At 37.6% G+C, this 18,124-nt stretch overlaps 1 protein-coding gene across 2 annotated transcripts in view; it reads right to left on the minus strand.

Annotated features, from left to right (window-relative positions):
* Hacd2 (3-hydroxyacyl-CoA dehydratase 2) overlaps positions 1 to 18,124 on the minus strand; it is a 226,783-nt gene that overhangs the window by 178,202 nt on the left and 30,457 nt on the right. For both annotated transcript variants that reach the window (XM_090391398.1, XM_090391399.1), the window contains exon 3: positions 15,274 to 15,468. In XM_090391398.1, the coding sequence (XP_090247524.1) occupies positions 15,274 to 15,468 (195 nt within the window). The remainder of the gene's footprint in view (positions 1 to 15,273; positions 15,469 to 18,124) is intronic.

Here is an 18,124-nt window from a genome sequence, read left to right on the forward strand (position 1 = left end):
CAAAAACGTAGAAAAATGGACTATTCACCAATTAAAAATCACTTTCTTCAGCACAGCTCAAATTCACCGCCACGTGCTATGGCGACACTAGTGCCACCCGCCACATTCAGCCCACTTAGGACTCTAAGCAATTTTCAGCTTTTATTGGCCATTATCGATGCTGATTAGCTATAAATTATATTATGTTTATAATTGTTTTTTTTTTAATGTGAACATGTTCTCCAGCTTTAATTTAATTTTGTAACCTAATAATAATAATAACAGAGGACTAGCTTTGATGTAAGTTTTTTTTTTACACCAGAGGTCATGCCAATAGTTTTAACGGTTAATCAATAACTTTAGCCACTGAGCCAGTTAACCAGATGATGACCTTAATGTGAAGGGCGATACATAGAGTGTCAGTTTTAGTTTATATTAAACTAAAGTTTTACTCTAAGGCAGTAGTTGTTTCCATAATTTTCATAATGACAAAACATCAAAACTGACTCTGGCAACCTATTCCACTCACTCACGACTCTACATGCAAAATATCTAATCCTCATCACTACTAGCCACACCTTTATTCAACTTCCAGAGATGGCCTCTTGTTGTGGCCCCTCTAGCCAATTTCTGAAACATTTCCCCTGCATTAAACGCATAAAATCCTTTAAATAACTTAAATGTTTCTATTATATCTCCTATTTTTCTCCTATCAACCAATTTCTTCAATCCACACAACCTCAAATCTATCCTCATATGGAACATTCCAAGGAAACATTCACTCACAATCTTGGTTGTTTGCCTCTGAATCTTATCCACCACTTCCTCATCTCCAAGCTTCATCTATTTCCTGAAGTACAGTGCCATCAATGTGGTACACAGCTTGTAACTGATTTATCCCAAAATGCATAGCTTTACATTTCTCCACATTAAACTGACACCATTATCTTTTTCCCATATTGACAGCCTATTTAAATCATCCTGCAAGCTCTCCACATCACCTTGATGTGGAGAGTTTAATTATTACTCAACCTAATTTCACATCATCCATAAACAACTGAATATTTCCTTTCAAGTTATTTCCTATCATTTATGTACAAATTAAATATCAGTGGTGGTGATACTACTATTTAATCAATGTTACAAATAACAGGCTGATAGCTTTTAGCAAAATACTTAAGAAACGTGACAAATTTTTACCGTTAATTAATTAATTACTGTCCGATTTTATTCATATCATTTCTTTCTAAAGGAATAGTAAAAATCATCAAATTCCTGATATATATACTCTCAACAAGTGTACAGGATGCTTTGATAGTACTACATTAAAAGTTTACATTATTACTAACTTCCTATTGATATTTTTTCTCTAAATTAGTCTTATGTACTAAAACTGGAACACTGTCAGATATTGTATCAGGAATAAGATGACACAGGCCAATTTCCAGGTTTCCAGGACGCAGGATAGATAACAGATAAGAGACACTTTAGTTTTGAATTGGCATGGTTGATAAACAGATACAATAATTTATTTAATGCAGGTTAAAAATAAGTTAAAAATTTACTTAACGTGTTCAAGTCAGTCTGGATGAAATTTCTTGGACTACCCTTGCATAATGAAAAACACTTCCATTGCCATAGACACTATAATGGATGTATCCAAGCAAAACACAGTTTTTACTGTAGTGCCAAACACAATATCTAAGTGCACTGTCCTAACATCCTCTTTCAAATTTTCAATTGCATGAAATATGTAGTAACACCCACTTATAATACACTAACATGATTATAATGCAGCAACATCAAGTAACATGAGAGCTGCATATAAAAAAAAAAACTTTTGCTCGTTTGTGCAAATAATTCTGTAGCTTTACCCACGTCCGAACAATTCATTGCAGGACAATTCACTGCAGGGACAAATCATCGGCGGGACAGTTCATCGCGGGGAAAATTCATCGGTGAACTATTGATCGCTGAAAAAATTTGCTGGAAATGTTATTCGCAAGGAAATTGAAATGATATTGCATTGATACCAATATATGAAAAGTAAATGCAGGGTAAGATAAATTTCACAAAATATAATTTTATTATGTATCTATGTATTAGTCTGCTCAGTTAGCTGAGCGGCTCGTTGCTGCACAACCATTATGCCTGGTAAGAGAGTGTCCTGGTTTGATTTCCGATGCCGACATGAGGAGCTTAGGATCTTTCTCAGACATAGCCAAGTTAGACGGTCTTGGATGAGGACTGTGGGGTTTTTCTTCCCTGTTTATATGGGATTTTTCTTCCTGCAAGCAGGCAAACTGGCCTTAAGAAAGTAACGCTTCTACAGACATAGGATACACCGGGAGGCATAGGCCAACCACCTTATTGCTATTACTATTATTACGGGCAACTCCAGGGAGTCATTTGACTCATCGAGGGAGGCCCCAAATCATATTCATCACAACGACATTCATACAGTATCTATCATACCTCGCCTTAAACTCATTCACTGTCACAGCATCCACCACAGACTCAGGGAGCGCATTCCACTCATTCACTACTCTAAAAGTAAAGAACCCAGCTCTAACACCTTTACTAACCACGCTTTTGCCCAGTTTCCATGGATGTCCCCTGGTCCTCCCACAACCAGCCCTGTTCTCAAAAATATCTTCTGAATTAATTTTATAGAAACCCTTCAGTAATTTGAATGTCTCAATCATATCTCCCCTCCTCCGCCTATCAACCAATTTTTGCAACCCACAAATCCTCAACCTGTGCTCATACGGTTCATTCCACAGACCTGCTATCATCTTGGTCACTCGCCTCTGGATCCTATCCACCTCCTCCCCATCAAGAAGAAACCTAGGTGACCAAATCTGGGCACAGTAGTCTAGATGGGGTCTTATCAAGGCTCAATACAGAGGAACAATAACCTGCTTGTCTCTGCTTGTCAATGTATTCTTCAGCAACCAAGTGATTTGATGAGCTGATTTGGCCACTTTTGCAATGTGTCCCCTAAATTTCAATTCCTTATCCACCAACACTCCTAAATCTCGTGCCTCTTCAATTTCCTTGAGCACAGTTCCACCAATGCAGTAAACTACCGCCAATCTTTTCACCCCAAAATGCATAACCTTACATTTTGCCACATCAAATTGACATCCATTCTCCTTATCCCAGACCTCCAATCTATCCAAATAATCCTGCAAAATTTTGACGTCATCTGCATTCACTATTGCCCTACCCAACTTCGCATCATCCGCAAACAAACGAACTGTTCCTCTCAGATCCTTTCCTATATCATTAATGAACGAATTAAACAGCAGTGCTCCAAGAACAGATCCTTGTGGCACACCACTAGTCACAGGCCGTCTTGTGGACTCTACTCCTGAGTAAACCACTCTCTGATATCTCTCCGTCAACCACCCTCCTATCCATCTCACCAACCCTATGTCCATCCCCATATGCTGCAATTTACTGATTAGAATTCCATGTGGTATCCTGTCAAAGGCCTTAGCAAGGTCCAGTAGAATCACTGTAAACTCATTACCCTTATCCAGTTCAGCCGTCACTGTGTTATAATACGTGAGCAAGTTACTGAGGCATGACCTACCCTTCACAAAACCATGCTGTCCCCGATACAGTATCCCATTTTCTTCTATCCAATCTTGTATTTTCCTCGACTATTTTCTCTAAGACCTTGATAATGATTCCTGTTATGCTGATTGGCCGGTAATTTTCAACAGCAGCCTTGGAACCACCTTTGTGCAGCGGAACTATTTTCCCCTCTTTCCACCCCCTTGGGACTGACCCAGACCCGAGACTCAAATTAAACAAAATGGTCAAGGGCACTGACAATTCTTTAGCCGCTTCACGTACGACAAGAGCTGGTATACCATCCAATCCCACAAATGTATTGACATTGAGGTTCTATAATAGACTAGTTACCTCTACTTCATTCATCACAATTCCAGTATAAGCTGTTGGTTCTTCCATTCCTGCAAAGTCACCACCTGGATGATATACTCTTGCAAAGTGCTCGCTCAGTAATTCCACAATATCGACTGATCCGGTTACCTCCCTACCCTCAGCATTTTTTAAGATCATTCTACCATGAGTATTTTTCCTTTTACTTGCAACATATTGAAAAAACTGTTTGGGATTCTCTTTAGCCTGCATGGCCAATTTTCTTTCGTAATCTGCTTTTGCTTTTCTTACCACCCTTGTTACCATCCTGGCCTGAGCTTTATACTGTTCCTGCGCCTGATGGTCACCTTTCTCCTTAAATTCCCTCTACAATTGTTTCTTTTTTTGCAGCTCAAGCTTAATAGTGTTATTCATCCGTTTAACCCCTACTTGATTTATTATTCGGACTCTTGGCATACAGTCAACCATTGCCTCCTGCAAACAGTTCTTAACCTCACATGCACTATCAACATCCAGCCCTTGCAGTTTTACATGCCATGGCACTGAGCCAAGCACACACCTAAGCTTGTCATACTTACCAGCCCGGTAATTCCACATGTACCCTGTCTTAATTGTAAATTCCACTCCTTTAGCCACCTCCCAAGTCATGATCTTATGGTCACTCTCACCAATTGGTGGCAACATGGTCATGTTCGTTACAGCCACATTCTCAGTTGCAATTACAAGGTCCAGCACTCTCTGCCCCCTGGTATTTTCCACTACATGTTGCCGTAGATAGTTGTCCCTTAATAACCGCATAAAATCCAATTCCTTCCTTGTGCCCTCTCCTCTTTGCAGTCAATGTTACCATAATTGAAATCACCCATAATAATTACCCTCCTTCCACTCATTTCTTCTATTTGCCTATGCATACTATCCCCACCATCTATTCCATCACCTGGTCTATAGCAGCACCCAATTGTATATTTTGTTCTGCTAGATTCTATCTCACACCAAACAGCCTCAAATGTGCTCTTTTCTCTATCCTGCAGTTCAACTTCTATACTCCTTGGCTGCAGCTCATCAGCTGTCATCAATAACACTCCTCCCCCCTTTTTATTCACCCTGTCACTCCTGAACACGCTATACCCGTCGCATTCAATCCCACTAGCTTTATCATCTTCTGTCAGCCATGTTTCACTAATACCAACAACCTGCAGCCTGGAAGTACAACCATGGCCAAAAACTCTTCCTTCTTGTTCCTAATACTCCTGGCATTAGTGTACATGAATTGCAGAAGCCCATTTGTCCCATCCCTACTTTGATGCCTTATACTAACTATCCCATTCTGATTTGTTGTCCTTCGTACTCGCTCGGGCATAATATACTCATTCATACACTCAACTGCCTCCCTAAAGTCTGCATATTTACTCCCCCCCCTTAATAAATCTAGTTTCCCTGAGTCTGTACATCCACTTCCACATCATTCATCAACACTTTTTCAAGTCTTCGTACACCAACTCCATTCAAATGTAACCCATCCATCTTATATAAGTCCTTTCGCCCATCGAACTCATTCCACACATCCACAAATTCCACACCACTCTCCATGCATAACCCACGCATAAAATCATTGGCAATTATGGCCCTCCTTCTAAACACTTCGCTGTCATACCGCAGTAAGATACTCACCATCCTAACTCTCTCACTCTTCTCTTTTGCAACCTCAAATAATTCCCTCACATCCTCTATCATTTCCATTTTGTCCTCTTTCAAATCATTTGTTCCTGCCACGATTATCATCTCTTTCACCCTCTGTTTTTGTAGTCAAATAGATTCGCTGACGTCCTTTATGTTCGCACCCTGCTGGTACGACTTCGTTAAACTCTCAACTATTACACCTCTTAATAGCGAATCCCCATACAGCACTCGCTCCTTCATTTTACTGACGTTTACGAACATTCTATTATTTGCAGTCACAGACTTTCGCCAGTTATTTGTCGGTACGTTCAGCACACATTTTTCCATACGCTCCAGTTGCCTTTTAGCTCTGTGTATCGCACCGTTCAAATGGGCAATTTCACTACTCGCATTTATCTCACCATTTTCATTATCAATCAAATCATCCATTCGTTCTGTATTTCTACCTTCATTTACACTTTCAACGACGCTCTCACACCTATCTGGCACTACACGCAATTCTCTAGCACACCGCCATTTTCTGCATTCTATCATTAACGATATCACTCTCGCCACACGCTTGAAATCCTCGTTCTCTTTACACTTTCTGCACATATTAATTCCACTATCACTTTCTAACCAGACTCCCACCGCTCTTCGCAAGGCATACATCTCACAGACAGCACATTGCATAAATTTGTTTACATCAAAACTCTTAAACAAACATGGCGACCTGGTCGCCATTTTTTTCTTTATCGGTGCCATATGTACGCTATCTTATCTTAAAATTAATAATTAAAATAACAGAAAACACGCAAAAATTGCACAGACCAAGAAAAAAAAAGCAAACAATACTACTTAAAATTCTAGTAAAATTTCTAATGTAAACACAAATACTACTAATCTTTTCAGGAGCTCTCGACAAGCCGACGATCTAATCAGTGCGAGACCAAGCGACCAATTCTTATATTATCCTTATATAATGGTTGCTGCTATAAGGAAAAGAAACCCTTGACACCTTAAAGGTAAAAGAGGGAAAGATCTATGTATTATTTATTTAGATTTTCATAATATTTTTTATTCTTATACAGTGAAAGTAATATTTTATTGATTGGTGAGTTTTTTAATTTCTGTTTCATCTTAAAATGATATAAAATTCTTTCTTACTTTGATACTACAGATTCTGTTGATGGAATATTAATATTTACAAAATTATAACCACAACCATTATACGAGGATAAGGTGGTTGGACTTATGCTTCCCAGTGTATCCTATGTCTATAAAAGCATTATCTTTTCAGGGCTGGTTTGCTTGCTTGCTTGGGGGTGGTAAAACCCCAAGTTGGGGGAGAAAACCCTGCAGTCCTTGCCCAAGACTGGCTAACTTGGCTATGTCTGAGAAAGATCCTACACTCCTCACTTCATTGACAGGAATTGAACCCAGGACACTTCTTTCCCAGGCATATGGTTTTGAAGCAACCAGTCACTCGGCTAACTGTGCGGACTAATACATAGATAATCATAAAATTTTATTTTGTGAAATTTATCTTGCACTGCATTTACTTTTTATATATCGGTATCAATGCAATTCATTTCAATTTTCTAGAGAATAACATTTTCAGCAAATTTTTTCAGCGATCAATAGTTTGCACGATGAATTTTCCTCCTGATGAATTGTCCCCGTGATGAATTTAACGCAATGAATTGTCCGTGAACCAGCTTTATCCAATAGACTATGACTATGTTGTTGTAGAAATAGCTAACACCGGAAAAAAACCAAGCTTAAATGAAATGGATATTGTAAATGTTCAGGAATTTTTAATATTAAACTCTCATTCAGAACTAATGTGTAAAAAGAAGAACGTTCAGAAGAACTAAGTTATAATGACCACTGATGAATTTACAGACTGCGATGAAGATGGAAATGTACCAACAAAGGCCATAACTTTAAAGGAATGTGAATCATGGTTTGAAGCTGTTGAAACTTTAAAATATCAACTTATGAATGAGATTTGTTCTAACTTTTATTGCTGTAGACAATAAAATCTGCCAGGATGTAGACAACCACGAGTTGTTATCAAGACATGTTCATACAGAAAAAGAAACAAAATTCAGCGCAATCTACCTTGTTCAACTATTTCTCACACTTTTATTTTAAATATAATCATATGTATAATTATGAATATATATTATGCAGTGTTTAATAAACTTTCAATTGTTTCAAACATTTTATTATCCTTTACAGTATTCTACTGGCAGTAAAAACAAATGTATTTAAAAAAAAAAAAAAAAATTAACAAAAATTATGAAAATCCATGGATGGGTTATAAGTTGTTCATGTAACTCATCCATGTAACATGAGTTACATTATTATATTAACACATTTTCACAGGATACATTAGCCATGAAAAACGAGGGATTTCTGTACTTAGAATGATTACCTAGATTATTCTTCTATATTAATGTGTCATCAGGAGAGACTATTGCCTAATTGCCACATTTGCCCCTGCTTCTTTACTTCTATATGTTTAAATTACTCTTAAGTATGGCAAAATATTTTGTCAATATAGGACAATACAGTCAACTCTCAATGTAAAAAACTAGTATGGAATAAAGGAATAGTTTGTTATAGTAAATATCCTTTACTATAATTCTATTAAAATACTATAATTTGGCTGAGAGGACTATATTAATAGGTTAATAGCAGTAGCAGCCAATGAAAATTTTAAGTGGGGATGCTGCATAAACAAAATAAAAAAAAAAAAATTTTTCCCTAATCAGTAACCAATTTATTAATAAATAAATTTACATATTAAAAAATTACTTTATTAAAAATATTTCACCCTCACCACAAACAAACACAATAATAAAAGTTTCATATTTCACAGAAATAATGCGCACAAGCATGCGATATACTGCCCAAACTAGCAGTGTCGGAATCACTGGTAATGTGCAATGAGAAGCATAAGCGAGAGCAGCTGCAATTGGCCTAATGTGATAATTCAGACACTGCGTTAGATCGCAGTGCAATCTAAAGCATTAATCAAACAGTTACAATTATTAACTATTCAATCAATGTCAAAACATAAGCTGTAACCTTTAACATGTTATATTGCATTTATATAAAGTTGTAAGTATTGTTATTATTTATAAACACAAACAAAATTTAATTTTTTCATTTTTTCCTTGGGGGTGCTACAGTGTCGCAGTGCTTATGTATGAACTGCCACTGGTTAATAGCAAGTTCAAACAATAATAGTGTCTACTAAGTGTCTACTAGGATATGCAGACATCAGTAAGGCAGTTGAGTGTAAGAATGTGTATAATATGCCCAAGCTAGTACGAAGGACAACAAATCAGAATGGAATAGTTAGTATAAGGCATCAAGATAGGGGTGGGACTAACAGGCTTCTGCACTTCATGTATACTAATGCCAGGAGTATTAGGAACAAGAAGGAAGAATTTTTGGCCTTCGTTGGCTCTTCCTGGCCACAGGTTATTCGCATTAGTGAGACATGGCTGACAGAAGATGATATAGCTAGTGGGATAGAATGTGAAGGGTATAGTGTGTTCAGGAGGGACAGAGAGTAAAAAATGGGGGGAGGAGTGTTATTGATGATAGTTGATGAACTGCAGCTAAGGAGAATAGAAGTTGAACTGCAGGATAGTGAAAAGAGCACATCTGAGGCTATTTGGTGTGAGATTGAGACTAGCAGAACAAAATATACAGTTGGGTGCTGGTATAGACCAGGTGATGGAAAAGATGGTGGAGATAGTATGCATAAGCAAACAGATGCAATGAGTGGAAGGAGGGTAATTATTATGGGGGATTTCAACTATGGTAACATTGATTGGAAGGAGAGGACACATATGAGGAAGGAATTGGATTTTATATAGTTATTAAGGGATAACTACCTGAGACAGCATGTAATGGAATATACTAGGGATTCAAGAGTGCTTGACCTAGTAATTGCACCTGAGAATTTGGCTGTAACGAATATGGACACATTGCCACCAATTGGTGAGAGTGATCATAAGGTCTTGACCTGGGAGGTGACTAAATGCATGGAATTTAATTTTCAATTAAGACAGGGTACATGTGGAATTACTGGGCCGGTAAGTATGACAAGTTTAGGAGTTTGATTGGTTCAGTGCCATGGCATGTAAAACTGCAAGGGTTGATAGCATGGGAGGCAGTTAAGAAGTGTTTGCAGGAGGTAATGGCTGACTGTATACCTAGAGTCCAGAGAGTAAATCAAGAAGGGGTTAAATGGATGAATAACACCATTAAGCATTAACACCATTGGAGAGTGGTATGCATGAGGAGTGCTTGGCTGATGGTACAATAGAAAGAGTGGCTTTAGCAATAAAGAGAGGGCATGAAACAGACAAGATGATAGTTATGGTGGGTACGAATGACCTGAGAGGTAGTATAAATTGGGTAGGAAAAGATTTAAGAACATTATTAGATATTGTGAAGAGGAAAAGTGTCAATGGGAGAATAGTGAGTGTGCTGCCTCGTTTTGACAATTACGAGTTAAGTAGACGAGCAATGATAATGAATGATATGATTGCAAGAATGTGCAGAAAAAGAGGTCTGGAGTTTGTTGATGTTTGGAGTGTGTTTGAAGGAAAAAGGCAGTTGTATGCTAGAGATGGACTGCATCTTAACATGGAAGGACATAACAGATTGAAGAAGTTATTGTTTTCTGAACAGGTTGAAGTTATTGGGCAGGGAAACTAATATTGAAAAGGTTGAGTGTAAGAGAGAGAAACTTTAGCACTGATTGTGTATTTATTGATCCTTATAGGCAGAATAAATTGCAGAAGAGAGGGGAAAAAAATCGGCATAGGACTACGGTAGTTAGTGACTTATATATCAGTTCTAAAGCCGGTACAAGATCTAGAGGGAATCTGCAATTTTTGTATACCAATGCTAGAAGCATTAGAAATAAGAGAGAAGAATTTTTGGCATTAGTCAGTGAAATCTCACCAAAAGTTGTAGGCATTAGTGAAACTTGGCTGTCAGCAGAAGATGTGGTCACTGGAATTGAATGTGATGGGTACAGTATTTTCAGGGAGGATAGAGAAGATAGAACAGGAGGAGGAGTACTGTTGATGATAGCTGATGTGTTGCAGCCAAAGAAAGTAGTATATCATGATGATAGACATGTGAATGAGAGTTCATTTGAGGCAGTCTGGTGCGAAATAGTGACCAACGCAACCAAATATACAGTTGGATGCTGCTATAGGCCAGGGAGTACAGGGGGAGATATTGAATTCATGCATCAGCAACTTAGTGCAATGAGTGAAGGCTTAGTGATTATTATGGGGGATTTTAATTATGGTGATATCAATTGGAAGGAGGAAATATCACGTAGCAAAAAGGAAATGGAGTTCATACATCTGCTACGAGATAATTACTTGAAACAGCACGTAACTGAAGGGACACGTGGTGTGAGAGTGTTGGACCTGGTTATTGGTTCAGAGGTTATATGCATAAGTAAGGTGACCTCTTTACCTCCAGTTGGTGAAAGCGATCATGTGGTATTGACTTGGGAGGTTGCAAAATCTGTGGATTTTTCTATTAAGAAGGGGTATGTACGAAACTACAGGTTAGGCAATTATAACAAGCTTCGGAGTGAGCTTGCAGCCATCCCATGGCAGAACATATTGCAAGGGAAAGATGTTAGCAGTGCTTGGGATAAAATCAGCGGGTATCTGAGGAAAGCAATATCAGATTGTGTCCCCATGGTCAGGAGGTCAAACAAGGCAGGCATTAGATGGATGAGCAGTAGTATCAAGCTTGAACTACAAAAAAAGAAAATGTTATGGAGAATTTACAAGGAGAAGGGCGATCAGGACACCCATGAGCAGTACAAGGCTCAAGCTAGGAAGGTTACCAGCATAGTAAGAAAAGCTAAATCAGATTATGAGAAGACCTTAGCCAAAGAGATCAAGGGTAATCCCAAAGAGTTCTTCCGCTATGTGGCAAGTAAGAGGAAGAATGACTTCGGAAGGATAACCTTAGTGGGTGCTGATGGTATTGAGGTGACAAAATCAGATGTAATAGTCGAGTTACTGAGTGATCACTTCTCAAAAGTCTATCACCCAAGTGAGGATATCTCTATACCTATAGCAATACCTAATGTGAGAATTGAAGCTAAAGAATCAGAGGTATTAAATATATTGCGAAACTTAAATGCAAACACTGCAGTAGGCTTAGATGGAATATCAGCTCGGGTGTTGCGTGAATGTGCAAATGAATTGTCAACCCCTCTTACCTGGATATTTAATTTAAGTTTGAACTCTGGTATGGTCCCTAGGGAGTGGAAGTTAGGCAAAGTGGTTCCTTTGCATAAGGGTGGCTCTAAAACTGCGGTATTGAATTACAGACCAATCACCATCTCAGGAGTAGTGGTAAAAGTATTGGAAAAGTTGGTTAAAGACAAAATTCAAGAATGGGTGGATCAGGATATGATACTCTATAGAGGCCAACATGGTTTTGTTAAAGGTAGATCCTGCCTTAGCAATCTATTAACTATCCATAATAGAATAACATCAGAGTTGGACAAAGGAACTGGCTACACAGTGGTACTTCTGGATTTTGCTAAGGCTTTTGACAGGATACCCCATAGAACACTGTTACGCAAATTGGAGCAGATGGGAATGGATATTAAATTGGTGATATGGATAGGAGAATGGCTCAGGGAGAGATACCATAAGGTGGTGTATGGAGGAGCCGAGTCCAGAATGAGGCAGGTGACCAGTGGTGTGCCTCAGGGCTCTGTGCTTGGGCCAATGTTGTTTAATTTGTATATAAATGATATAGGAAACGGCTTAAAGGGAGATATTCAGTTGTTTGCTGATGATGCAAAGTTGTGTAGTGCAATAAAAAATCAAGCTGATGTTGAAAGTTTGCAGGAGGATTTAAATAAGCTGGTAAAATGGGCAAAAGAAAATGGATGTCAGTTCAATGTGGAAAAGTGTAAAGTCTTGCATTTTGGGATTAAAAGATTACCAGCTGTGTACTACATAGATGGAAAGGTACTCCAAGAGATTGATGAGGCTAGGGACTTAGGGGTATTGGTAGATAAGGAGATGAAGTTCAGAGGACACATTGCTAAGGTGTCCAAGATTGCACATAGGATTACTTGGTTGTTGAGGAACACACTGACATCCAGAGATAAAGAGGTTATTATTCCCCTTTATAAAGCATTGATACTTCCACATTTGGATTACTGTGCTCAGGTCTGGTCACCTGGATTCCTTGGAGATGAGGAGGCTGTGGAGAGGGTTCAGAGAAGAGTGACCAAGTTGGTGAGTGATATAAAAAATGTTCCCTACGTTGATAGATTGAGAGCTTGTGGATTGCAGAGATTGGTTGATAGGCGAAGAAGAGGGGATATGATAGAAACATTCAAATTACTAAAAGGTTTTTATAGGATTGATGCAGGGGAAATGTTTCAGCTGTGTGATAGTGATGGAAGAACAAGAGGTCATCTCTGGAAATTAAAGAAGAGTGTGGTTAACAAAGGTGTCAGAACAAGGTTTTTTGCCTGGAGGGTGGTGAATGAGTGGAATTCATTGCCTGACTTTGTTGTGAGCACTTCATCTGTAAATGAATTCAAGAAGAGATATGACAGATATTGTTTTGCTAGTTTGGGTCTCCCGCGATGAGTCTACTGACTCCATGGAGATACCCGTAATAATAATAATAATAATAATAAGCTTGAGCTGAAAAAAAAGAAACAACTGTGGAGGGAATTTAAGGAGACGGGTGACCTGCAGGCACACGAACACACAGAACAGTATAAAAGCACAGGCTAGAAGGGTAACAAGTGTGGTAAGAAAAGCAAAAGCGGATTATGAAAGGAAATTAGCCATGCTAGCTAAAGAGAATCCCAAACAGTTTTTCGATATGCTGCAAGTAAAAGAAAAAATGTATATGGCAGAATGATTTTAAGGAATGGCGATGGTAGGGAGGTAACTGAATCAGTTGATATAGTGGAATTACTGAGCGAACACTTTGCAAGAGTACATCATCCAGGTGGTGATATTGCTGGAATGAAGGAACCAATAGCTTATATGAGAATTGAGGTGAATGAAAAGGTGAATAGTATATTACAAAACTTTAATGTAAATACATCTGTGGGACTGGATAGTATACCAGCTCAAGTCATACATGAAGCGGCTAAAGAATTGTCAGTGCCCTTGACCATTTTGTTTAATTTGAGTCTCGGGTCTGGGTCAGTCCCAAGGGGGTGGAAAGAGGGGAAAATAGTTCCGCTGCATAAAGGAGGTTCTAAGAATGTTGCAAATTACCGACTGATCAGCATATCAGGAGTCACTGTCAAGGTTTTGAAGAAAGTAGTCAAGAGAAAAATACAGGAATGGATAGATGAAAATGGGATACCGTATGGAGGACAGCATGGTTTTGTGAAGGGTAGATCATACCTCAGTAACTTGCTCACATTTTATAACACAGTGACGGCTTAACTGGATAAGGGTAATGGGTTTACAGTGATACTGCTGGACCTCGCTAAGGCCTATGACAGGATATCACATGGAATTCTAATCAGTAAACTGCAGCATATGGGGATGGATATAGGGTTGGTGAGATGGAGAGATATCAGAGAGTAGTTTATTCAGGAGTAGAGTCCAAAAGACGGCCTGTGACTAGTGGTGTGCTGCAGGGTTCTGTTCTTAAAACACTACTATTTAATTTGTTCATTAACAATATAGGAAAGGATCTGAGAGGAACTGTTCATTTGTTTGCTGATGATGCAAAGTGTTGGGTAGGGAAATAGTGAATGCACATGATGTCAAAATTTTGCGGGATGATTTGGATAGATTGGAGGACTGGGCTAAGGAGAATGGATGTCAATTTAATGTGGAAAAGTGTAAGGTTATACATTTTGGGATGAAAAGATTAGCAGCAGTATACCACACTGGTGGAACTGTACTCCAGGAGATTGACAAGGTCAGGGATTTGGGAGTGTTGTTGGATAGGGAGTTGAAGTTCAGGGGGCACATTGCAAAAGTGGCTAAATCAGCTCATCAAATCACTTGGTTACTGAAGAATACTTTGACGAGCAGAGACAAGCAAGTTATTGTTCCTCTGTATCGAGCTTTGATAAGACCCCTTCTTGACTACTGTGCCCAGATCTGGGTGCCAGGGTTTCTTCTTGATGGGGAGGAGGTGGAGAGGATCCAGAGGCGAGTGACCAAGATGATAGCAGGTCTATGGAATGAACCTTATGAGAACAGGTTGAATATTTGTGGGTTGCAGAAATTGGTTGATAGGCAGAAAAGGGGTGATATGATTGAGACATTCAAATTAATGAAAGGTTTCTATAAGATTAATTCAGAGGATATTTTTCAGAACTGGACTGGTGGTGGGAGGACTAGGGGCCATCCATGGAAATCAGAGCAAGAGTGTGGTTAGCAAGGGTGTTAGAACTAGGTTTTTTGCTTGGAGAGTGGTGAATGAGGGGAATAAGCTGCCAGAGTCTGTTGTGGGTGCCATGACTGTGAATGAGTTCAAGGCAAAGTATGATAGATACTGTGTGGATGTTGAATAGTTGTTCTTGACATGATGTTTAGGGCCTCCCTCGATGAGTCTAAGGGCTCCTTGGAGTTACCCGTAATAATAATAATAATGAGAGATGACTATCAGGATATCATATCATAATAACAAGCAAGCTTTTAAGTAAAATAATACCTTATCAAATTGTTCATCAAATCCATTTTCATCATCAAAATCCTCATCTTCATCATCCTCTGTCTTCAATCTATCAAAGTCGATTTTCAGCCAAACAGGCTTTAACTGTTGCTTTATCAATCTTGGCCACAACTCCTCTTTTTTCTTGCCAATTACAATCTCAACCTCACGATCTATAACTTTATACTGACTAGCCTGCAGAAATAAAACAAGCAAAATAACTGTTTCTAAAAACAATGAATGCCATTCTAACTTATAATTATTAATATCATTATGCAAGCATCTGTATATAGTCTGAAGACTTATGGGAGGAGGGCTCCAGAAATCCACTTGCCCATTTGCCACAGATGAGTTATCAGAGACAAGTGGCAAGTGAATTTTCTGCCTCATTCTAAATGAAATCAAAATATATTATTATTATTATTTTGAATAATTTATGCTTTTTTTTTTAATTTGAAAACATTATCTCATTCACTGCCAAGTTATTTGATCAGAGATGGCTGATATAGAATTTATTAAAGAAGCAAACTTCTGGATCAGAAATCCTTAATTCAAACACTCCAATCTTCCCTTTTAAAGAATCACTAAAATTCTTACAATTTTAGTTGCTGGTTTTCTCTAAACGTCATAGCATAAAGCAATCATCTTCACTTTCTTCCATATTTTAAGGTTCAGAACTTTATTTATTATTTTTTTCTATATGAAGTACAATTCGTTTTTTCATAGTAATTAAAAACTCAACCCACGGTAGCCCCCCCCCCCCAACAGATGTTCTGTCATAGCATAACAATTTATAACTTTTAAATGTTTTTCTTTTGATATGAAAGACTTCATAAATATCCGCTTTATAGAGTTCCAAATCCCCTCAGTTCTCTCAGAGTAATATTATAGTGTTCTTTTCACTCCACGCATGCTTTACTAAAACACACCACACTTCCAGTTCTCACTTCAGTCATGAAACAAGAAAAATGAGCTGCCATTACATGTTATAGTTATGAGTCTTTACTTGAAAAGAGTAAATCTTACAAACTCGAAGTGTGCAAAAAAACATGTAATCACAAAACAAGTTTATCACAAAACAAGTAATTTTTTCACACTATGAAAACACTTGAATCACAGTTATCATTTCTAATAAATTGAAAAAGCATTTGGCAAAGTTAAAAGAAGCATTTTATTTAACATATTAAAAAAAAGACAAATACCAAATAATATTCTAAAAGCAATCATAAGTATATATGAAAATAATCAAATACAAATAAGATTAAATCATGAGCTATCATATATGAGACAGATGAGTCTGACAGATCTCCCATTTCAACAACTCTTTTTAATATTTACCTAAATGAAATAATAATAAAATGGAATCAAAATTTTGATCAAGGTATTAAACTTTCTCCTACTGTGAACTTAAAAAGTCTCCTTTTTTGCTGATGACCAAATAATAATTACAAATTCTGAAGATAACTTACAGAAAGATATTTTAAATTTAAATGAGATAGCCAAAGATTATGGAATGATAATATCAACAGAAAAATCAAAAACAATAAAGGACAAGATCTAATAAGAACTAAAATAGTAATAGATAACAAGATTTTAGAACAGGTGATGTATGATTACATATGAAAATGAAAAAGACATAAACCTAAAAGTTGCAAAATATTTTAAAATAACATGTGTAATTAACTCTATATTTAAACCTAGCCTAGTACAAAAACAAACCAGACTAAAAGTATACAATAGATTAGCCCTACCAGTCCTATTGTATGGAAGTGAAATCTGGACAATAAAACAAAAAGACAAAGATTAATAACAGCTGAAATGAAGTTTATGAGAAAAACTGCAAAAGTATACTCTATTCGATCACAAAATAAATAAAGTAATTATGAAAGAATTAAACCAGAAATCAGTAATAGAAAAAATTAAAAAATATAAACATAAATATAATATAAACATATAACAAAATATAAACATGACGGCCTGGTTGGCTGAGTGGTTAGCGTATCCGCTCTCCAGCCAAAAAGGCTGCAGGTTCGAATCTCACCGTGGGCATGGATGTTTGTGATTGTCTGTGAAAATATTAGTGGGCAGTAGATGTGGTAGATGATGGTAGTTGAGTGGTGGAGACAGAGTTATAGAGTAGGTGCCCTCCCTCGATGAGTCTTTGGACTCCCTGGAGGTGTCATATAATAATAATAATAAATGTATAGAACACGTTAAAAGAATGAAAACAGAAAGATTACCAAAATAAGCCTTAAATTACAAACATTAGGAAAAAGAAAACCAGGACGTCCTCTTAAGGCCAGAACAGGTCACTCTAGGCCTAAATCCTTGACAAGCATGACGATGATTTCTAATAACTAAATTTTATAATCAAATCAATGCATTTGTTTAGTAAGAACCTTACATGTGTATACAGTGTACGACATAATGGACAATCTTTTATTTTAAAAAAAATTATACTTTTCTCACAATAGTTTCATTAACAAAATAAACTGGTAATTATAAATACAAAAATTAAAAATTGCATAATCTAATTAAATGCTGTAGTGAATATCCTGCTTATTCTTCCAAATCTTTACCCCTTGAATAGGTGAATTGTAATACGGTATTGTTCCACACTTATTTTCACATATTATTATTATTACATGACACCTCCAGGGAGTCCAAAGATTCATCGAGGAAGGGCACCTACTCTACAACTTTCCGTCTCTGCCACTCAATCCGCCAACTACAACGATGCCATCTACTGCTGACCACTAGTATTTTCACAGACAATCAAACATCCATGCCCATGACAGGATTCAAACCTGCAGCCTTTTGGCTGGAGAGCAAATACGCTAACCACTCGGCC

The sequence above is a fragment of the Typopeltis vanoorti genome, chromosome 4 (assembly GCF_054136105.1).
Source record: "Typopeltis vanoorti isolate ZY-2024b chromosome 4, IOZ_Tvanoo_1.0, whole genome shotgun sequence".
NCBI lineage: Eukaryota > Metazoa > Arthropoda > Arachnida > Uropygi > Thelyphonidae > Typopeltis > Typopeltis vanoorti.